This window comes from Dendrobates tinctorius, unplaced genomic scaffold (assembly GCF_039654945.1).
Source record: "Dendrobates tinctorius isolate UK_male_01 unplaced genomic scaffold, ASM3965494v1 ptg000019l, whole genome shotgun sequence".
Lineage (NCBI taxonomy): Eukaryota > Metazoa > Chordata > Amphibia > Anura > Dendrobatidae > Dendrobates > Dendrobates tinctorius.
The window spans coordinates 4,036,018-4,060,447 of record NW_027361687.1 but is presented as its reverse complement, the minus strand read 5'-3'; the positions used below and the strand labels follow the sequence as shown (position 1 = coordinate 4,060,447).

General features: G+C 42.5%; 1 protein-coding gene across 1 annotated transcript in view; it reads left to right on the top strand.

Annotated features, from left to right (window-relative positions):
• Positions 1-24,430, top strand: part of LOC141082763 (contactin-associated protein-like 5) — a 581,387-nt gene that overhangs the window by 521,995 nt on the left and 34,962 nt on the right. The window contains exons 17-20 of the mRNA XM_073566679.1: positions 7,036-7,254; positions 7,325-7,564; positions 11,736-11,960; positions 18,535-18,665. Coding sequence (XP_073422780.1) covers positions 7,036-7,254; positions 7,325-7,564; positions 11,736-11,960; positions 18,535-18,665 — 815 coding nt within the window. The remainder of the gene's footprint in view (positions 1-7,035; positions 7,255-7,324; positions 7,565-11,735; positions 11,961-18,534; positions 18,666-24,430) is intronic.

The window sequence follows — 24,430 nt, the reverse complement described above, 5'->3', positions numbered from 1 at the left end:
ACACGACCTGTCCCGCCGCCACTACGGGCGCGCACCCCAGGGCCTCCCCATGCACAGGGCCTGCAGTCCTACCTGGGACCTCTTGGCGGTGCTCCGGTTCCATTTCAGGCCCGAAGCGGTGGGGCATTGCGGGGACATCTTCCGGAATGGTGGGTCCGGTTGCTGGCGTTGGTGGAGTAGGTGGCGGCTCCGGGTCCGTGGGGGCTTCAGTCGGGACCTGCGCGGCCGCGACAGGTCCAGGCGGGAGCACGGTCTTAACTACCGGGTCCTCCAATATTCTCTTCTGGCCAGCAGCACTCAGCTGCACGGACAGCGTGGATGTGAATATTAACGCTGCCGGAGGACAGTCTAGTGCAGCGGTAGCCGGTACTGGTTTGACGGGTGCTGCTGGTGTAGGCCCAGCCGGGGCGCGCTGCCGCCTCAGCTCTGCCAGGGCCTTCTGCCTCAGCTGCAGACGGGAGGTCAGTTCAGCAATCTCCACTTCTAATTGTTGGCGTTCCATGCTACAATCAGGGTTGGAGCCAACAGCCATGGCGCCGGGGATATGCACTTCCCCGCGCTCCGCAGGCCTCTTTCCCTTGCTCTCTAAGATGGCGCTCTGGCATTTCTCTTCCTGCCTCGGCCCCTCTCCCACCACTGGCTTCTTCTGCCCCTCCTTCCGGGGGCGGCGTCTTCTTCCAGCGCCTCCATACCAAGCCAGTATGCGAACCCCTCAAGGGGTGGGCCATGTATCTGTCACATAGTAATTCAGGCAGGGCAGGCCCAATACTCTTTGCGGTCTTTTCTTAGGACCTCCTATCTCTTCACGCCCTTTTTCTACGCTCCAGCGGCCATTTCTAATGTCCATTTCACAGTCTATCAAATCAGGTCTTCTACACATTTTCAAAAAAGTCAAAGTTCAACAAATTTCAGGCACACAGGACCCGATGGTGTCGGGTCTCGTCATCCTGTTTGTGACGCCAAAATTGGGTCGCCCCCGCTGGCTTCACCCAGGGCTGTGGGGTACTCGGTACCGGGCCGGTGTCAGGGGGATGATGTGTCACAGCAGCGGTGACTCGGTCCGTGGCCCTGGGCCCCAATATCAATGGCGGTGGTGTTTGGTTGTAATGTAAAGTTCGTGACGCCACCCGTGGTATTTGGCAAGTAAGATGGTAAGCCAACGCTGCTTGCAGATCCACTGGGACTGATGGTGTGATGCAGATAAGATTGTGTAGCTCCCCACAGGTGGAGCTGTAGTCCCAGGGCAGGGTATAGGTGCGATGGAGGAGTAGGGGCACAGAATGGTGTGGATGTTGATACCCCCAATGTAGCGGTGCTGATGCGGTAAGGAATGGAGGACACCAGGGCTTGCAGTTTCAAAGCTTTACTCACAGTTCATAATGCACACAGGTGCCTGCTTCGGTACCGTGTCCTCTGGGACAGAGGCCCAGCCAACCTCCAGGCAAGATAGGGCTCTCCCCGCCAGCACCCCTCCAACATGTGCCTTTGATGAACGACTCCTCTATAGCGCCTATTGGTGTGAAAAGCTCCAGCACCGTGGTTCTCTGAAGTTCCTCCTGTCAGATGTTCCTAACAACTCTCTCACTTGTATGACAGACAGCTGTAGCCTGCTTCGGGGACTCCCTTCTCCTGAATCCAGGCTCTCTATCCGTTTCGCTGTTGTGTCCCAAGTCTTGGATGGGAGTAGTGCATTTACAGCCAACTACTTCACCGGTGTCTGCTGCAGAACCATAAGTGTCCATACAACCTCGGGGACCGGGCCCCGGCTGTGCGCTGAGAACCTATAGGCAGGGCTCCTATCCAACCCACTGCTCCTCTCTGTTCTCCTTCCACTTCGTTCGGTTCTTGTCTTTCTCTCTCTTATGGAAATACAGGTTACAGTTCTACGTCTCTCTCTCTCTCTCTCTCTTTCCCGTGCCAGCTGGCTCAGGTCACTGAGGCAGCTGCAGCAGTCTTTCTTCTCTTTCTTTATTCCAGGGACCCTCACTCCTGTCTGAGTGGCTTCCGTCCCGACTGACCTTCTGTCAGCCTGTTCTAACTCTCTCTGACGGCCCCCTAAGGGACTGACCCTTCTCAGGGACTGGCTTTGACTCCCCTCTGGGAGACTCACCTGTAATTCTATCTTTCCCATTCTTTTTATACTAACTCCACCCACCTCCCAGCACATCTCGTGTTACGAAGCAGGGTTCCACGAAGGGTGCTCTGCTACCCCCAGCCTGAAGCTGCTAGGTGTCCCTGCTGAACTATCCTGTGTATGGGATGCAGGTGTTGGAGTGTGGCAGGGAGTTCCCACCTTACCTGGATGGTGGGGCACTACACCTTAGGAGAAGGTGCAGTACCTCTGTGGCGACTGAGCCTCAGGGGCGCCACAGATGCAGCTGGGCAGGTCCTGGATGGGAGATATGTGTCACCTAGGTGGTAATGTGAAGCCCGGAAACGAAGGCTCCAGCATTATCAATGCTGAGGGAGTTTTTAATGGGCCAGGATTTTGGGTTCAGGTTTTAAGAGCAGATGGATGAGTTGATCGGATCCCATATCTCCAACTGAGGCTTTGCAGGCCATTAAAAAAGCAGCTGAGCTGTCTCAGATGTGGTCAGGTTGAAATACCTTGTTTATATGGCTCAGCCAGAGGCTGTGAGTGAAGGACTGACACTTATACGAGTGAGCCTGTGTCCTGTATGGACTGCTTATTTTCTGTTTTGGTTCTGCTTGGTGTCCAGAAGAAGCTCGTTGTTTGGACTTTATCAGGAAGTTTACAGAGATAATAAACTTCACCTGTATTGGACATGACCACATAGCCCATCTGTGTAGAACATAACATATATATCTTAAACAACAGAACACATGTTTCTCACAGAACAAAATTTATGTATCCCACAGAACAGAATATATACAGTCATATGTAAAAGTTTGGGCACCCCTATTAATGTTAACCTTTTTTCTTTATAACAGTTTTGGTTTGTGCAACAGCTATTTCAGTTTCATATATCTAATAACTGATGGACTCAGTTATATTTCTGGATTCAAATGAGGTTTATTGTACTAACAGAAAATGTGCAATCTGCATTTAAACAAAATTTGACCGGTGCAAAAGTATGGGCACCCTTATCATTTTCTTGATTTGAACACTCCTAACTACTTTTTACTGACTTCCTGAAGCACTAAATTGGTTTTGTAACCTCATTGAGCTTTGAACTTCATAGCCAGGTGTATCAAATCATGAGAAAAGGTAATTAAGGTGGCCACTTGCAAGTAGTTCTCCTATTTGATTCTCCTATGAAGAGTGGCATCATGGGCTCCTCAAAACAACTCTCAAATGATCTGAAAACAAAGATTATTCAGCATAGCTTTTCAGGGGAAGGATACAAAAAGTTGTCTCAGAGAGGCAACAATACAGCGCATGCATAACGCCTTTTTGTATGACCAAACAACTCAATCTTTGTTTCATCAGTCCACAGGACCTTCTTCCAAAATGTAACTGGCTTGTCCAAATGTGCTTTTGCATACCTCAGGCGACTCTGTTTGTGGCGTGCTTGCAGAAACGGCTTCTTTCGCATCACTCTCCCATACAGCTTCTCCTTGTGCAAAGTGCGCTGTATTGTTGACCGATGCACAGTGACACCATCTGCAGCAAGATGATGCTGCAGGTCTTTGGAGGTGGTCTGTGGATTGTCCTTGACTGTTCTCACCATTCTTCTTCTCTGCCTTTCTGATATTTTTCTTGGCCTGCCACTTCTGGGCTTAACAAGAACTGTACCTGTGTTCTTCCATTTCCTTACCATGCTCCTCACAGTGGAAACTGACAGGTTAAATCTCTGAGACAACTTTTTGTATCCTTCCCCTGAAAAGCTATGTTGAATAATCTTTGTTTTCAGATCATTTGAGAGTTGTTTTGAGGAGCCCATGATGCCACTCTTCATAGGAGAATCAAATAGGAGAACTACTTGCAAGTGGCCACCTTAAATACCTTTTCTCATGATTTGATACACCTGGCTATGAAGTTCAAAGCTCAATGAGGTTACAAAACCAATTTAGTGCTTCAGGAAGTCAGTAAAAAGTAGTTAGGAGTGTTCAAATCAAGAAAATGATAAGGGTGCCCATACTTTTGCACCGGTCAAATTTTGTTTAAATGCAGATTGCACATTTTCTGTTAGTACAATAAACCTCATTTGAATCCAGAAATATAACTGAGTCCATCAGTTATTAGATATATAAAACTGAAATAGCTGTTGCAAAAACCAAAATTGTTATAAAGAAAAAAGGTTAACATTAATAGGGGTGCCCAAACTTTTACATATGACTGTATACGGTGTGTATATATATATATATATATATATATATATATATATATATATATTATATAGACTTATAATTATGTCGATAATTAATGGACAGTCTATAATTTTAAGGGTAGGTTAATTTTAACATTGAGAGTTAGAAAATCAGAAATAAAATCCAGAAAATCACATTGTATAAATTATATAAATTTATTTGCATTTTGCAGTGGGAAATAAGTATTTGATCCATCTGGCAAACAAGACTAAATACTTGATGGCAAAACCCTTGTTGGCAAGCCTTATTTCCATCACTGTATATACAGTATATATCCCACAGAAGAGAGTATATGTATTCCACAAAGTTTGTTCTTTGCATCGAATGAATAAAGATATTATGCAATATAAATATTTCTTTCTAAAGAGATGGAAAGACATCTGCTTTGATGTTAACATTTAATCTCTTATTACTCCATGGATTAGAGGTGAGATTGTCACAGCTTCACAGCCAGAACCTTGCTGCCTACACTGATTAATATTGTAGACCTGTTAGAAGGATTTGCAATTCATCGTTCCTACTATTGCAATAGACAGGGCTGTAAAGCATTGTGTTCTGTAGGTAAAATATGGTAGTATTAGGGTACGTCTCCACGGGGCATACTGGCAGCACTTTGGACGCAGCCGAAACCCTACTCCGCCCAAAGCGCCGCCCCCCTTTGTACCCGCGGAATCACCACATCGTGTCCATAGACAGGGTTATTTATCTTGCAGAGATGGAGAGTCTCCACAAGATAAATAGACATGCTGCAGTCTAGAAAGACGCCCCACATGTCCGAATACACAGGAAATCTGGATGCGGCCCTGCACGCATAGTGGAGATGCGATTTCATAAAATCCCATCCACTATGCTGTAACATCTGGACTCTGCAGATTGGATGCTGCGACTGTCCGGACCGTGGAAACATGCCCTATCTTGGTGAAAAGGTCATCATTGTGCAATTTGACATGGTTATCTTTACACTATGATGGTAGACCATATGGGGGGGAGGGTTGCAACAGAAGGAACTGCACAAGGCATCACTGTTGATGGCCCTTACTGCTAAACGGTGGCTTACCCTTTCATATGAGCTAGACCAGTTTAGCAATATAATCTAGTTGTGTACAGTACTACAGAGCAGGATTTACAATTCTGTTGGTTCTTACTCGTTGGCAGACACTTCAACAGCTAAGGCCATGTACAAACTACAAACGTGTTATAAGTTAAGTACTCTGTTATGACATTTTTTTACTGGTAAATTGGGTACAGACATTTCCTTTTGCATATCCATTTACTTCAGGGCTATCCTGGCAAGGTGAATTCTCTAAGTTTCAGATTAGGGTGTACAACACTGACTGAAGGTGATAGCACAGTGGGCAATAGTTTTCAGATGGCAAGTGGAACGTTCAGAACTGGCAGACAAGTGGAGCAGGGAACATGAGAAGACGAGTCAGGAATTTGCAACGTAGACAAACAAAAGAACTTAAGTTGTAAAGACTAATTATGCTTACAGCAGATGAAGGATTAATTGCAGATCTAATTCAGAAGCTAATGCAGATTGTCGAAACAAACAAGAGTTTGCTGTGATGATTGTCAGATGAGAAAAGTGATGAGACAAACTACAAGGCTTAACATAACTAAAAACAAAGGGTATTTGACACTCAGTCACTTATTGGTGTCAGAGTCGGCCATAGAAGGCCTTGGGTGATGATTTTAGGAGAGATCACCAGGCAACTTATAAAGGCCACCATAGGACACAGCAAAGGACAACAGTCAAAGAGAAAGGGATCATGGCCTGGCCCTGGAGCCGAGACAAGTGAATTACACAAAAGAGGTCCAACGAATAAGTGTTTGAGCTCTGCTTGAACTGCTATCTATTTGTGTTCTTTTTTTTTGCAGGACACAAAGGTGTAGCCTACACCACAGAGGATACCAATAGAAAGCAGTGAAAACAGAGTCCAAACGTTCAAGCATTGGACTCCATTGGGCTCATTGAAGTAAATGAATATGCCATGCCTAATTCTCGTTTTCATCTATAAATACATTACCCTGACAGAGCGCACAGTATAGAGCACTTTTCTGGTGTGAACATGACCTATGCTGACCTTTCTTTAATATAGAGGGTGTTTTTTTCCCCATAATAGATGACTGTATGGAGTTTGGTGTAATTATGAAACTTCCCAGAATGTGCAGTCACTAAGCAGAGAACGCTGATTATTTATGTTATGTATGTTCATATATTGCGTATGTCATCATATATTCTCAAGTGCAAATCTGTTATATTGTGACATTAGTTCAAATCGAGAGAAGCAGAAAAGTTCTAAAAACAAAAAGAAAAATAATTTTGCAACATTGGAATAAATAATCTTTCGCAGTCTCAGCGGAATGATAAAATAATGAGAATATGTAACAAATGGCGACATCTCCGGTGAATTTATCTGCTTGCGTCTTCTGTGTAGGAAAAAAGAGGATGTTTACATTTGTTGTTCCTAATTTACATGTAATAAATTATTCAGCAGAAAATGTTGCTTTTTAAATGTTAAGAACTGAAAAATAAATATCAAAAAACCCAAAAACTTATTTTAAGGAGGTAAGTAATGAAACGAGTGGAGCTCAGAGTCAAAACAACCACTAAATTCTCAGTTGTCTACATATAGTAGAGAGATGTCAGTAAACGAATGAAAATAAGTATTGATTATAATATTGACTGTTTCCACTTTACAGCTCCCTACCAGGTCACATTTTCATTTGATGTGGGGAATGGGCCCTTGGAGATCTCTTTGCAATCAATCTCAACTTTAAATGATGGTCAGTGGCATGAAGTCAGAGCTGAGAGGACTATTAAAGAAGTCAGTCTGATCATAGACAACCAGCCAAGAAAACTAGTGCAGAGTCCATCTGATGGACGAGTCCGTGTCCTGCCCAACACTCAGCTGTATGTAGGTGAGTAGAGGACAAGAGTATTCATCAATGTTTGTTAAAACCAATGTTATAAGGTGTTTGTTTCCTCCAGGAGGGACTTCATCCCGTCATAAAGGCTTTGTCGGCTGTCTACGTTCTCTCAAGATAAATGGACAAACTCTAGACTTGGAAGAAAAGGCCCGAGTGACGCTTGGAATCCGTCCAGGATGCCCGGGTCACTGTAGCAGCTATGGAAACTTATGTCATAATAATGGGAAGTGTGTGGAGAAACGGAATGGATACACCTGCGATTGCACCAACTCTGCATATGAAGGACCTTATTGTACAGAAGGTGAGAAGTTTCATGGCAGGAATCAATGGACCTGAATGTTCCCACCTGTCTAAGCAATGCATTCTTGTTGGGAAGAGCACCTAATGATAAACTGCTGGAAAGGTAGGGATTCACATTCCCTTCAATCCTTGGGATCAGTGGTATTAGGGAATCATCACAGAAAGGGAGTTCAAAAATGTTCTAATAGATATGGAAACGTTTCAGTTCCCCAACACTTTTAAGATTTACGTCATTGACAGATTATCGTGACATATCAGTCTGAAGTCCAGACTGTTTTATTTGCATAGGTCCTGATTCATCAAATCAATTTTTCCAGAATTCTGTTGAATCACGTGGAAAAAAAAAATCACATTTTTTTGTGCCAGTCGTAGTGCCATTTTCATATCATCATTTTCCAGGTATGCCAAAATGGGTGGATGCGGCGCGTGATGAGGGTGTGGGTGAGGTATGACATCATAGCATATCTAATTCATGATGAGCTCCTTACGGCATAAATTTTACTCCAACTAAGATTTTTGGCATGGTACACACCACTTGTCAGATACTCCTGATTCATTAAGAGCCATGCATGTGGCTCCAACAGGCCACCTTATCATGATGGATCGGCCTTAATGAATTATGGCCATAGGGTTAATTAGACTTTATAGAAATGTTTCAACTTTTCAGTTTAGAGCTGGACTAGGTACATAGTTGTGAAGTTAAAGAGGTGCCTACAGTTAGGAGTCAGGTTTCTGCGGTTGCTATGCAGGAATCCAGATCCTCACATTCCTGAGTCTCCTGCTCTTTATCCACTGCAGATTGCAGAGGAGATTGCCTTGCAGCAAATCTCTCCTGAGGCTAAGTCCTTCGGTCCTCTTACTGAGCATGCTCATGGGACGATCTCCCATTGGAGATCGGGAGTCGTGCTCAGGTCCTGCTCCAAATCTAATTTGTCCATCTCAGAGATCTGGAGGCGTGTGGAAGGTCCCGGCTGCTATAAAAGGCGCTCATGGCTGATCCGCCATGCGCTAGTATAGACCATACTTGCTGCTGTGTGAATGACGATGAATGCATGATTCTGGTGAATGACATCTTTGGCTATTCCTGTAATAATAATAATAAATTTTATTTTTATAGCGACATATTCCACAGCACTTTACATTTCAGAGGGGATTTGTACAGACAATAGACATTACAGCATAACAATAATCACATACAGTAGATTATAACAAATACCAAGAGGAAAGAGGGCCCTGCTCGCAAGCTTACAGTCTATGAGGAAAGAGGTAGACACGAAAGGTGGGTGGTAACAGTTGCCCTGATTGTATGGACCAGCCATAATGTTAAGTGTGTGACAGTACAGACACAGAGGGCTAATGGATGCATAAAGCATGTGGGAACATGATGCGGGAAATCTGGTTATGGTAAAACTTTTGGCTGTGCCACACAGGGATAGATTAGGTTAATGTGTTGAGGCGATAGGCCAGTCTGAATACATGTGTTTTCAGGGCACGCTTAAAATTGTGGGGATTGGGGACTAATCGTATTGACCTGGGAAGTGCATTCCAAAGAATTGGTGCGGCACGTATAAAGTCTTGGAGACGGGAGTGGGAGGTTCTGACTATTGAGGATACTAACCTCAGGTCATCAGCAGAACGGAGGGCGCGGGTAGGGTGGTATACTGAAACAAGGGAGGAGATGTAGGGTGGTGCTGAGCCATGGAGGGCTTTGTGGGTGAGGGTAATAAGTTTATACTGAATTCTGGAGTGGATGGGTAGCCAGTGTAATGACTGGCACAAGGTAGAGGCATTGGTGTAACGATTGGTGAGGAATATGATCCTGGCTGCAGCATTCCAGACAGATTGGAGAGGGGAGAGTTTTGTAAGAGGGAGACCGATTAGAGGAGAGTTACAATAGTCGAGACGAGAATGAATAAGAGAAACAGTAAGAGTTTTTGCAGAGTCAAAAGTAAGAAAAGGTCGAATTCTAGAAATGTTTTTGAGGTGCAGATGACAAGAACGAGCCAGTGATCGAATGTGGGGGGCAAAGGAAAGCTCAGAATCAAGTATGACCCCAAGACAGCGGGCCTGTTGCTGGGGAGTAATAGTGGAGCCACACACAGAAATAGCAATGTCGGGTATAGGTACATTAGTAGAGGGAGGAAACACCAGGAGTTCAGTCTTTGACAGGTTCCGTTTCAGATATAGTGAAGACATGATATTAGACACAGCGTTTAGACAATCGCCGGTGTTTTCTAGAAAGGCTGGCGTGATGTCAGGAGAAGAAGCGTATAATTGGGTGTCATCAGCATAGAGATGGTACTGGAAACCAAATCTACTGATTGTTTGACCAATAGGGGCAGTGTACAAGAAGAGGAGGGGGCCTAGAACCGATCCTTGGGAGACCCCAACAGTAAGGGGAAGGTGAGAGGAGGAGGAACCGGCAAAAGATACAATAAAGGAGCGGTCGGAGAGATAGGAGGAGAACCAGGAGAGAACGGTGTCCTTGAGGCCAATGGAACGGAGCATAGTGAGGAGGAGCTGATGATCCACAGTGTCGAATGCTGCAGAGAGATCCAAGAGAATTAGCATGGAGTAATGACCATTTGATTTAGCTGTTAGCAGATCATTAGAGACTTTAGTGAGGGCAGTTTCAGTGGAGTGTAAAGAGCAGAAACCGGATTGGAGAGGGTCGAGAACAGAGTTTTCTGAGAGATAGCGGATAAGACGGGAGTGGACCAGGCGTTCCAGGAGTTTAGAGATGAAGGGAAGATTAGAGACAGGTCTATAGTTAGCGGCACAGTTTTGGTCAAGGGATGGTTTTTTAACTAGTGGATGCATGATGGCATGCTTAAATGAGGAGGGAAAAATACCAGAAGAAAGAGAGAGGTTAAATATTTTAGTTAGGTGAGGGGTGACAGCAGGGGAAAGGGACTGGAGGAGATGTGACGGAAATGGGTCACTGGTGCAAGTAGTTGGGCGAGAAGATGCAAGGAGCCTGCTTACTTCTTCTTCTGTGACTGGTTCAAAATCAGAGAGTGAGCTAGATGCAGTGGGGGAGGGAGGACTGTGACCTTATACCATATGTGTAACTACTCTGAGTACTTGTGACCTTAACAGGCTCAGCTCTTTTGTTTATGTTCATAGGCATCTCTGTGATATAACAGAGATTGCTCTGTGCACTTGGATGACGGTTAACCCTGTGCACAATACCGCCATATTGCTTCTGCCACCACTTAGCAGCAGTTACATCACCTACTGCACGGTGGATCCTGAGCGGCGAACGCACTTTATTAGTTTTTTATTTAGTGCATTCCGCCGTTCCTAGCAGCCTACTACTGGATAGATCCTGCTTAATCAATTCAGTGTCCCACAAAAAATAGAAACAGTGGACCCAATTTGTTAAGAATGATGTTGTTCATGCCAGTTTTGATTAAGGGATGTGTTGGAGTTAGACACACCAAATTCAGAAAGAGGCGTACACCTCTTTATTAATCAGCAGTGTCAGAAGAGCAACGTACACCTCTGTGTGCACTTCGCCACAAATCCTAGTCCGGCTCCTGCTGGAGTATTATTTCTGGTGTAGTAAATACTGCCACTTGGCATGAATTTGACAAGCAGCAGTTGCCATGCCCCGTCCCTCTCCAGCTCCACCCATCTGGGCGGAGCTGGGAGAATATGGCGTGAATACACCGATAGTCACAAATTTAGGCCCTACTCTGAGTTCGGCCTAAATTTATGACTTTTCAAAGCTTTTAATGTAGAATTTTGACATGAAAACTTTGATGAATTGGGCCCAATCTGTGCTCCCATACCGCAGTGGTGCTCATCCAACAATGTTGATACTGTCTATTCCCGGCGGATTAAATGACATTCTTGTGTCATATAAACACAACAGCCTATCAGCTATCAATTATCGGTTGCAGCTCATCAATATTCCATCAGTGAATGGCGATTCTGACAAAATTGGCTGCTGCTGATCTGTCTAACAGTACAGAATAGTAATTCTGTCTTGTTGTGTTAACCCCAACGTTACCATGACTGAGATGTGATTCATAAAGATTTCCAGTCTGTCTCAGGGTGAAAGTGTAAATACATAATACCAAGGTGCAAGTCTTTGATCATTGACTCAAATACTGTTCATATCTATGTGATTTTTAAGCTTGTGTTTTCTCTTTTATGTTCCTTTTTAGAAGTTTCTGCTTTGTTTGAAGCTGGAACCTCCGTCACATATATTTTCCAAGAGCCATATCCAGTGTCCAGGAATAGCAGTGCGTCAGCTTCATCCATATATGCTGATACGGTGATATCAAGAGAGAATATTGCTTTCGGCTTCATGACAGCTCAAGCGCCAAGCCTATTACTCTACGTGACCACCATATATCAGGATTACCTAGCTGTAATGCTCTGCAGAAATGGTAAGTGTAAGCCATACAAGCTATTGCTGCACATGTAAAAACCTTGAGTTTATCAGTGCTCATTTTGGTCTAAGTGTATCATGAGCCCATCTGCAAGCGACAATGCGACTTCTTTCAGATGGTTCCCTGTGCTAAAGACGCACGTCCCTCTGTGCAAAGGTCTCAAATCTACTGCGGAAACAAAAGATATCATTTGACTTTGGTCTAATGAAAAGCACTCTTGGAAAAATCTGTGAATAGGGTCCACCCAAAACTCTGATACCTTGCACCCGAAAGATTGAGCACCTTATCCAGCCTTTCCTAGACTGTTTGCAATTACAATAAACTATATCTGTATATTCTTCCAAGTTCACTCGAAGCTAAGGCACAAAGAGAAGAACATCTGTTTAGTATAGGATCCCATCTAAAAGAAGACTCTGGCAGATAGGCTTATACACTTTGCACAACATGTGCAGTAAGAACCTCAACTTTTTATATTTGTCAAATTTATTGTGTATATAGTAGTATAATATATATTATGAAATTGATGTAGCATGTCTCACTATTTTCATTTTCAATGGGTTGTCAGGTAAAAGAAAGTCATCACATATCCACAGGTGGAAGTTCAACTGCTGCCCAACAGAAGAAGGAACTTTTATCCATGTTAAGGCTCCCATACCCATTAGACTAAAGTTGGATGAACCCCGCCATTATCGCCGAGTACAGCCGACGGTGTATTGTGTATGGGAGTACCAGCCGACTAATGGTCACGGTAGATGTCGATAATGCATATCCGATTTCGGACTGACAATCTCATTGATTTAATGGAGACTTGTCAGTCGAAGGCTTTCTTATAGAAAATATTGGAACGATTGGAAAAGCGATTAGTCCTGTGTATTGGAGAGCTGGCTGAGATGATAGGCCCAAGCATCAAACAGCCAATAGTAATCTAATGTGTATGGCCGTCCTTAGAAAGAAGTGGCAGTGCACATGCTCAGCCACCTTTCATTCTGTATGGGGCTGCCGAGTGTTGGGTTGGCTTTTCTAAGCAGTCCCTTAGAGTATGAATGGAGCAGGTTCAGGCACTCGACCCGCCACTCCATTTTGCAATGGGTATAAAAGTGCTCAGTCGGGGCTAAAAATCCCCCCTTCTGAGGGTCCCTGATGTTGGACCCCTACCTATTAGTAAGTTATCACCCATCCTTCACTGGACAACCCTTTTAGCTTTGCTACATCTGTGAGTCTGGTTATACTTGATTGTTTTCCATGACAGCCACAATGGCTAAATTTTGGTTCTTAGTAAGTATATAAAGAGCTGAAATCTCCAGAAATTGTATTTTCATACTGCCACCCTTGGAGGAAGGCGTTACCTTTCCTGCTATAACAGTGCATCTGTGACAGGTTCCCTATAGATATGGAATACCTGGTGGTTGTGAATGGTGCTGCAGCATTATGGAATTATATTGCTTGCAGTCATATTTTAGCATGGTGGATGCTGAAGACCCCAGGGGGCTTGTGCTATATCAGCTGATTATCCCCTCATCCGCTCCGCCTGAGACCACGCTTGTAATCTGGTAAATAAATTGCTTGGCTCATTTGTTTCTGTGACAATTTACTCACTTTTTGAGCCATAATTAAAACTTGTGGAGAAGCGGCAGATCCGCTCTTTTATCTCAGCAGCTGCCGGTACCCCTAGCAAATGTAACAAATTCAAGTCCCTTGGGGGAAAACAGTAATTAAGAAGCAGGTTTCTTCCCCGGCTATGCAGATGGCGGCACTTACCATTCTTCAATTCTTTATTATTATTCCTCAAATCTATTGAGGCTGCTGAGCTGCAATCTGAGGTTTCCAGTACATTGCCGCTAAAATAATGCACTCTGACGGCATGATGTGAACCTCTCAGACCCAGCGCTCAATCTATAAGAGGACATCAGTTTTTTCTGCACCACCGAAACAAAGAACTTGATGTACATTATTTTAAAGAGAATCCGTCAGCAGGCTTTCGCACCCAAAATTAAATATATGGGCCAGTAGATCTTTCAAAGGCAAGTCCTGAAATACCTTTACATCGCCAGTCTGTTCCTCCATTATTCAGAAATCAGCGGTTTAATTGATATGCAAATGAAGCTGAACAGCAATGGTAGATCTGAAGCCTCGGTCATTCTAGCTCTTTCCCCCACCCATAGCTGTCTCCATCTGATTGACTGATAGCTCCTTTGCCTGATGTCATATGGCATAGAGGCTGTCAGTCAAGCAGTAGGAGGTGGCTCTGAGCAGGGAATAGAGCCATTATTTTAATGATGATATAGTGTCTGCCATTACTACCTCTTGTAGTCGGCCTTCCACAGTCTGACTGCTCTAACTGTAAAGAACCCTTTCCTATTTAGCTGCCGGAATCGCCTTTCTTCCACCCTTAATGAGTGCCCCCCGGTCCTTAGTATGGCCTTTGGAAGGAATAAGTCATGCACCAGTCTTTTTTACTGACCACACATGCATTTATATGTATAAATGAGTTCACCTCTGAGTCGTCTTTCTTCTAAGCTAAATAAACCCAACTTATCCAACCTCTCATCATATGAGAGGCCTTCCATTCCTTGTAATAAACTAGTTGCCCATCGTTGAACTGATTCTAACTTCTGAATATCCTTTTTCAAATGTGGAGCCCACAATACTTTGGGATCGCAGGATTTTATCTAGTTTTATATATCCTAAAATCTTGTTTGCTTTTGCGGCTGCTGTTTGACATTGAGTACTGAAGCTCAGCTTACTTGTATCTAGAATACCCATGTCCTTTTCTTGATCTGTAGTCCCAAGTATGGTCCCATTTAATGTATATGCAGCAATAGGATTACTCCATCCTAGGTGCATTACTCTACATTTATCTACATTAAATCTCATTCACTAAGTGTTTTATTATGCGTACGGGAGAGTCACGATCCATAACTGACCGATAAATATTTGACCAATGTCTATCTCCTGGTCAGCTTTAATCATGCAGTACGTTACATACAATTTATAGTTGGCCATAATGTAGTGTTGATACTTTGTAGTTATGTTGCTTTTCTTGCAGCAGTTTTTAGCCAATCCTGTTTGGTACTCTACTTGCCTTCAGAGTTGCATTCAGCATTCTTCTAGCTTGCTCTGGCTGCATCAATTGCAGTGCAGAGCTTGATCTGCTGTGCTGTGTTGGGGGAGATATAGAAAAAAACATGAATATATTTCACTAAAATAAAAAGCAGAGCATTGTGGTGGGAGTTTAGCTATAAAATAAATGCTGTGTCCCAGTGACAGAAACATTCTAAATACAGCTTTGGTTGGAAAGCAGACGCCACAGTCAGACATGATGAAAAAATGGAAGGGTGGAAATTCAATTGTCATCCTGCTTTTCCGAGATTCCCCCTTGTAACAGGAGAAGTGATGCCGTGCATCTCAGCAGGATATAACAGCACATGTGTGACTCGGTAGAATGGGTTACCATCCGGTGCAGAATCCTACCATGATGCAGAGCATCACGCCTCCTGATACGGGGGGATTTCACAGAAGCAGGATGATAATTGAATTTTCACCCTTCCCTGTTTTCATCTTGTCTAATCCCGGCGTCTTTCTCTCTCTCCGAGTCTTTGTTCTTCAAAAATATGTAGAAACAGCTATTACACCTGTGAATCTGTCCTGACAGCGGCTTTGTAAGCTATTTTACTTGGCTGCATGTTGCGTCACGGAATTAATTCGATTTCACAGTTTATTGGCTTCTAAAGAGAATAAAGGAAAATGTCTAAAAGCAAAAAAATGAAAAAAATAAATAAAAAGATGAAAATAGAGAGAGAGAGTAAGTCCTCACATTTCCTTCCATAGTAAGAATAAGCAGAGGCTGGATATGATGAGCATTGAGATCCCTCCCGGTCTGATGCAGACCTTCATACCGCTCTGTTAGCCGCCAATTATTAAAGAGAGTCAGATTTTGCTTTGTATAGTAATGTAATGTGGTGTAGTTGTTTGAACCCTGACTTAAAATACAAAAGACAATTACCAATGACTTCATAGTTTCTCGCTAATACAATGTCTACTGGTTATGCCGTAAGAAATCAACTAATATCTGGGGCTTATAGCAGACCTGTCATCAGGGGCTAGTTTTTGAAATTATTTTAATCATGCTACTCTCCTGATTATTTATTTATTTATTTATTTTGCACTTGATAAATCCGCCTTATGGTGCCAGAGATAGGACCTTTTTATTAAGTGTTATTTTATGGTCTTTATGAAGTGGGTGTGGCTTACAGGGTGACTATGCAAATACATCTATAGACACACCCCTATAGAATACTATGATCAATGCCCCCTTAGTAAAAACCATAATAATTAGCACTAAATAAATAGATAGATATATAAAATAAAAAAATACTCAGGTGAGCAGCAGGAGCAAAAAACAGACTGTTTGACCTTTTGGCAGACTCCCTTTAAAACTTTTGGATCCCCAGTGTCAGCCAGGCCACAAAAAATGAATGTTTTACTTTTTTCACAAGAAATTTACTTTAGACTCAAACTTTTTTTTATTTTTACAAGGGTATCAGGAGAAAATGCACCACAAAATTTGTTGTGCAATTTCTCCTGAGTACGGCGATACCCTTTATGTGGGGGAAAGCCAATGTTTGGGCATATGACAGTGCTCAGAAGGGAGGGAGCACCTTTTGACTTTTTGAACACAAAAATGGCTGGAATCAATGGTGGCGCATGGTCATGTTTGGAGACTCCCTGATGTACCTAAACAGTAGAAACCCCCCAATTCTAACTCCAAACCTAACACAGCCCTAACTCCAACCCTAACCCCAACACACCCCTAAGCCTATTCCCAACCCTAACCACAATCATAACCCCAACACCACCCTAACCCCAACACCACAATTGTAACCCCAATACAACCTTAATAGTTATTAGGGTTGTTCGGTGAATAACGGCGATCACAAGACTGGGGACAGTAAAAGCAAACCTGAATCATGTTCCCAGTAGCAGAGACCCTAGAGATTTCCCCATGCTGGGGGACGCTATGCCCTTATTTTAACAGCCCTGAGGAATAAGTACCCTTAACTGCCGCCATTAAAAGGCATATCAATGGTCATTAAGGGGTTAAAAAAAGAAGTGTTAATCTTATAGAAGTGTTTATCTTTATTAATTAACAAATTGATGCCTCCTGAAGACGCTTCATTTAAGTATCTTAGCATGCACGGGGATTCTAAAACAGAGTGTCATCAAAAAGGAAGTAGAAAAAAAAAGAAAAGTCGTTAGATCATAGAATCATAGAACAGTAGAGTTGGAAGGGACCTCCTGGATCATCTGGTCCAACCCCCTGCTCAAAGAAGGATTCACTAAATCATCCCAGACAGATGTCTGTCCAGCCTTTGTTTGGCGACTTCTATTGAAGGGGAACTCACCACCTCTCGTGGCAGCCTGTTCCACTCATTGATCACTCTAACTGTCAAAACGTTTTTCTAATATCTAATCTGTGTCTCCTACCATTCAGTTTCATCCCATTGCTTCTAGTCTTTCCTTGTGCAAATGAGAAGAAAGATGATCCTTCTGCAATGTGACAGCCCTTCAGATATTTGTAGACAGCTATTAAGTCTCCTCTCAATCTTCTCTTTTGCAAGATAAACATTCCCAAATCCTGCAACCTTTCCTCATAAGACAGGGTTTGCAGACTGGTCACCATTCTGGTCGCTCTTTTCTGAACTTGCTCCAGTTTGTTGATGTCTTTTTTAAAATGTGGTGCCCAAAACTGGACACAATATTCCAGATGAGGTCTGACCAAAGAGGAGTAGAGGGAAATAATGACTTCACGTGATCTACACTGTATGCTTCTGTTAATACATCCCAGAATTGCATTTGCCTTTTTTGCTGCTGCATCACGCTGTTGACTCACATATAGTGCAGTGAGGGAAGGATAAGGAATTATTGATTATAGTATATTAGAAAATGGTTTAGATTATGTCAGTAAATGAATAGGAATTGAATTTAGGAGGAAAATTACTTTGTATTTTGTACCACCCCTTTAAATAAAAATAATAATTTCTCTTCGATTTTATAACTAAACATCTGATAATGACAAACATTTTATGATACACTTATTAAAGACTCATTAAAAAGAAACTGGGCGTCCAAAGAAGGAGGATAAGAACCAATGAGTGGACCCGTGGAAGTTTGGGTTCGACCAAAGTTTAGTCAAAAGTTTTGTTCATGTTCCAGAACTGCACCCAAACTTGAACCCGAACCCCATAGAAATTAATCTGGACCCGAACTTTTGATATGGAAAATCTTTCTCTTTCCTTCTCTTTCCCTCAATCTCCTCTTTCCTATCTTTCTCTCCCTTGGAGCAATATGTTCAGCACTGGACACTAGGTTTCCTGTACAAACCAAAACTTTGCATTTCAGGTTCACTCATCTCTACTTACAAAAAATAGACAAAAAACTTCCGGAATGTTTTGTTAAACTGCTATTCTCAGGTCTGATTTTTCTGCATTGAAATCTCATTTCCAAGGTTTGGTGTGAGGACCGGGCTGAACATGGCCAAGTTCTGATTTCACATTCTTCTTATGTTTTTTAGGAAGTCTACAAGTCAGATATAAGCTCAGTAAGGAAGGATCTTATGTTTTCACATTAGACTCTGAAAGACTTAATAATCGCAGACTTCACCACGTGAAGATCAGCAGAGAAGGCCGGAAATTATCTATACAGGTAAGGAAACCGTTCACACCGACTTCAAGTGCTGATGTGCAAAGACCCTGTAAAGGTCGGCCAGGGCAGTAGTCGTGGCTGAGTATCTCGGGCATTCTATACCCTGGCCTCCCTCTTGCATGGTACGATCAGTACTCATGGTGCTGTCAGTGTGTTCTTTGCTGTGCTGACTTGAAGCTGATCCTGGATCCAAATGAATAGAGACAGTCCAGGGTAACTCTTAAACTGAACAAATTTATTTACCTCAGGACACAGCACATCCACGTAGTTTCCATCATTTTCATCACAGTAAAGACGGCACATTACTTCATATTTCCCTTCACAGTTCCTTGCATCACTGTGTTTCCGTGGGACGGAGCATCCTCCCTGTAAAGTGTCACCACGGTGAAGTGCTCTCCTGCCCATTTTGCCCCGGACATCAGAGATTCAGCCCACATAGCTATTCGCCACAATCTGGAGTGACCTGCCCGAACACTTTTACGGTGACCTTCAATCTTCCTCTACTTCCTTCTTTTCCTCTCTACTGCTGGTTCTGCTGTACCCTTTTTCTTCTCTATGTACCCCCTGGATGACTGGGCATAAGCTTTAACGTTACGGGGTAGTTATGCAGCTCAGGCATATAGCCCACCTGAGCACATAGGGGTCAGTCCCCTGACTCACTGACACAGGAAGACCTTCCTGACTTACTCCCCAGCTAACCCCTCCTACAGTTAACTCCTATATGTCCTACAGCTATATCTACAATGTAGTGAGCTCAGTGCCCCCATCTAGTGGCCATAACATAGCCTACACTGTCCCTATCATATACATGGTGCAGCAGCAAAACAGCATATATACATATATTACACGGGTAATACAGCAACATAAAATACACATGATATTACGCAACAACGGTATTAAATACATATATATATATATATATATATATACATGCTTAATAACAACATGGTGGTTTAAAGGGGAAAGACTCTCAACCCCTTACCACCCTGAGGAGACTCTCCTTATGCTGTGTGAAAATTTATTTTTATTGAAGGGGTTTTCCACTTTTAGAAAAATGGACCCCAATCTTGCCTGACACATGAAATAACAAAATCAGACAGCAATCATCCTCTTCGGGATCAGTGATTGCTCTCCGCCGCTGTTTCAGTCTCAATGTTTTTGCGGCAGCAGTGATGTTGCATTGTCAACTTATATCATTGCTTCAGTCAATCTTTGAGCTCAGCAGCTCATACCATGCACCTAGGTTGAGCGATGATTGGCTGCAGCAGTGATATGAGCTGTCAACGTAAGGTGACCGCTTCTGCCAATTAATTAACTCAGCAGAGCGTTCCATATAACTCGGCTGAGCACAGTGATTGGCTGCAATGGTTATTTGAGCTGTCAATCTGATGTCACCGTTGCAACCAATTATTTAGTTTAGCAACCTGTGCCATATACCTTGGCTAAACGATGATTGCAGCAGTGGTTTGAGCTGTCAATGTGACTTGACTGCGGCAGCCACTTAATTAGCTCAACGGTGGTTATGTTAGCTGTCAATGCGATGTCACTGCTGCAGCCACTGTGCTTTGACTGAGCCACTGATTGGCTGCAGTAATGAAGTGGGCTGTTGATGTTATTTTTGCAGATAAAGATTGAGCTCAGTAGCCCACACAATTTACCTTGGTCGAGTCACTGAGTTCAGTGATTGGCTGCAGCAGTGATGTGACCTATAGACATGTCACTGCTGCAGCCAAAGCATTAAGAAAGAAGCAGGTGAAAGTGAGAACAGTCTCATTTTATACTTTTAGGCAAGTTTGGGGTTTACCTTTTTAAAAGTGGAAAACCCCTTTAACTGTCCAATAATCCAGAATATCTAATACATCAGTCATCATGCCTTGTCTGGATTGGATTAAAGTATGTCTTACTGTACTCGTGAAAAATACCATTAGCTTCACTGTCAATTCCTTCTAAAGAAATATTTGGTTTATTTGTTATGTTTTGACCCCTTTAAAGGGAATCTGTCAGCAGATTTTTGCTACCTCATCTGAGAGCAGCTTGATGTAGGTAAAAAGAAGCTGAATCCAATGATGTATCACTTAGATTACTAGGTGCAGCAGTTCTCACACAATCAGAGCTTTTAGATTTAGAATGAAGCAGAGCTGAGGAAGCTAACTCCGCCCACAGCAGGCTCTCCATGTACAAAGTCCATTGACAGTGAGGAGCTTATCACAGGGGAGGGGACATCGCCAGACTAGTCTGGCAATCTTAATCTCTCAGTGATAAATCCTTCACAGTTAGTAAACTACAGCACACACTTTGACAAGTGACACTTCCCTGAATTCTGTGTTTCAGCCTCAATCTACTGCAGTCTTCAGATTACATAGCATAAACCTGCTGACACATTCGCTTTAAATTATAATAAATACTCTGCAGCTTATGTGATAGAAGGAAGAAATCTACAGTTAGTAATATTCTAAAATGTGAAATGTATGCACAACATTTCTGACACTTGGTTGACAACTGCCTTGTAAGTTATAGGTTATATTCACATTTGCAATTATTATTTTTTCATTGCATCAAAACATTTACAATAAACACAATATAACAAGTTCATTAAAAATATCCTACAATTGTGTGTATGCAGTTCTCATGCAAATCTATGTATTAAAAGGAATATGTCAGCAGTTTTGTTATGTAATCTGAGAGCAGCATCATGTAGGAGAAGAGACCCTGATTTCAGTGATGTGGACTGGAATGCTTGAAAATCATATAGAAAAAGGTATGAATGACCAAAATTGCAAGTAATTAGATATAAAAGGTAATCTTTTATTGGTAGAATGAATGAAGAGGTAAGTTCCGGACTGGACCAAGGGAATGCAGTGGACGTGGTGTACATGGACTTTTCAAAAGCTTTTGATACGGTGCCACACAAAAGGTTGATACATAAAATGAGAACAATGGGGATAGGGGAAAATATGTGTAGGTGGGTTAAGAGCTGGCTCAGGGATAGGAAACAAAGGGTGGTTATTAATGGAGCACACTCGGACTGGGTCACAGTTAGCAGTGGGGTACCACAGGGGTCAGTTTTGGGCCCGCTTCTTTTTAACATATTTATTAATGACCTTGTAGGGGGCATAGAGAGTAGAATATCAATATTTGCAGATGACACTAAACGCTGCAGGGTAATCAATACAGAGGAGGACAATTTTATATTACAGGAGGATTTATGTAAACTAGAAGCTTGGGCTGATAAATGGCAAATGAGCTTTAATGGGGATAAATGTAAGGTCATGCACTTGGGTAGAACGAATAAGATGTATAATTATGTGCTTAATTGTAAAACACTGGGCAAAACAGTCACTGAAAAAGACCTGGGTGTATGGGTGGACGACAAACTCACATTTAGCGGCCAGTGTCAGGCAGCTGCTGCAAAGGCAAATAAAATAATGGGATGCATTAAAAGAGGCATAGATGCTCATGAGGAGAACATAATTTTGCCTCTATATAAGTCACTAGTGCGACCACACTTAGAATACTGTGTACAGTTCTGGTCTCCGGTGTATAGGAAAGACATAGCTGAACTGGAGCGGGTGCAGAGAAGAGCGACCAAGGTTATTAGGGAACTAAGGGGTCTGCAATACCAAGACAGGTTATTACATTTGGGGTTATTTAGTTTGGAGAATCGAAGGCTTAGGGGTGATCTTATTACAATGTATAAATATATGCGGGGACAGTACAAAGACCTTTCTAATGATCTTTTTACTCTTAGACCTGTGACGGGGACAAGGGGGCATCCTCTACACCTGGAGGAAAGAAGGTTTAAGCATAATCACAGATGCGGATTCTTTACTGTAAGAGCAGTGAGACTATGGAACTCTCTGCCATATGATGTAATGAGTGATTCCCTACTAAAATTTAAGAAGGGACTGGATGCCTTTCTTGAAAAGTATAAAATTACAGGGTATATACACTAGTTTTCTTAATATTGCGTTGATCCAGGGAGCTAGGCTGATTGCCGTATGTGGAGTCGGGAAGCAATTTTTTTCCCCAATGTGAAGCTTACTGTTTGCCACACGGGGTTTTTTTGCCTTCCTCTGGATCAACATGTTAGGGCAAGTTAGGATAGGATATGGGTTGAACTAGATGGACTTAAAGTCTCCCTTCAACCTTAATAACTATATTACAGTTAAAAACAGTGGAAATACCAAAGTTGGCCATAAGATGATGCCACATGGTAATTGGCAAATAAATACAAGTGTAAGCAGGGGAAGCATAAAAGGTCACAGAAAGTAAACATGTAACTAATGACTACAAGTGAAATGTGACAAAGGGATGGCAAATTATATAAACAATAATATAAAGTATAAATAGGGTAAGATATAAGCCATACATAAAGTCACAAGCCAGAAGTAGACATAAGAGAGCAAAATATACTGCTCAAAGAAATAAAGGCAACACAAACAGCCTGTTGCAAATGGAATAGTGTTCCCTTTATTTTTTTTAGCAGTATATATTAAATGTTTACTAGGAGTGCAGTGTGGCGCCAGGAGTCCCTACGTACGTTTCGGCGTACAAGCTTTCTTCTGGGGGAGGGAAGTTTTGCTAGACTCTAAAATCCCTATTTTCTCTGTTGTAGATATAGTAGTGTTTAGAAAGTTAGGATGTGTATAACTACACTCACACCACTGATTGGCAGTTCTGTACATTGTGTATTGTTAGCAATCAGTGGTGGGGCAGGGTTGCACAGATTAGCTGGACTGGCCTGCACATGACACCTGGTCCTGCAATGATAACCTCCCACAATTCCTTCTAAAGAAATATTTGGTTTATTTGTTATGTTTTGACCCCTTTAAAGGGAATCTGTCAGCAGATTTTTGCTACCTCATCTGAGAGCAGCTTGATGTAGGTAAAAAGAAGCTGAATCCAATGATGTATCACTTAGATTACTAGGTGCAGCAGTTCTCACACAATCAGAGCTTTTAGATTTAGAATGAAGCAGAGCTGAGGAAGCTAACTCCGCCCACAGTAGGCTCTCCATGTACAAAGTCCATTGACAGTGAGGCGCTTATCACAGGGGAGGGGACATCGCCAGACTAGTCTGACAATCTTAATCTCTCAGTGATAAATCCTTCACAGTTAGTAAACTACAGCACACACTTTGACAAGTGACACTTCCCTGAATTCTGTGTTTCAGCCTCAATCTACTGCAGTCTTCAGATTACATAGCAAAAACCTGCTGACGCATTCCCTTTAAATTATAATAAATACTCTGCAGCTTATGTGATAGAAGGAAGAAATCTACAGTTAGTAATATTCTAAAATGTGAAATGTATGCACAACATTTCTGACACTTGGTTGACAACTGCCTTGTAAGTTATAGGTTATATTCACATTTGCAATTATTATTTTTTCATTGCATCAAAACATTTACAATAAACACAATATAACAAGTTCATTAAAAATATCCTACAATTGTGTGTATGCAGTTCTCATGCAAATCTATGTATTAAAAGGAATATGTCAGCAGTTTTGTTATGTAATCTGAGAGCAGCATCATGTAGGAGAAGAGACCCTGATTTCAGTGATGTGGACTGGAATGCTTGAAAATCATATAGAAAAAGGTATGAATGACCAAAATTGCAAGTAATTAGATATAAAAGGTAATCTTTTATTGGTAGAATGAATGAAGAGGTAAGTTCCGGACTGGACCAAGGGAATGCAGTGGACGTGGTGTACATGGACTTTTCAAAAGCTTTTGATACGGTGCCACACAAAAGGTTGATACA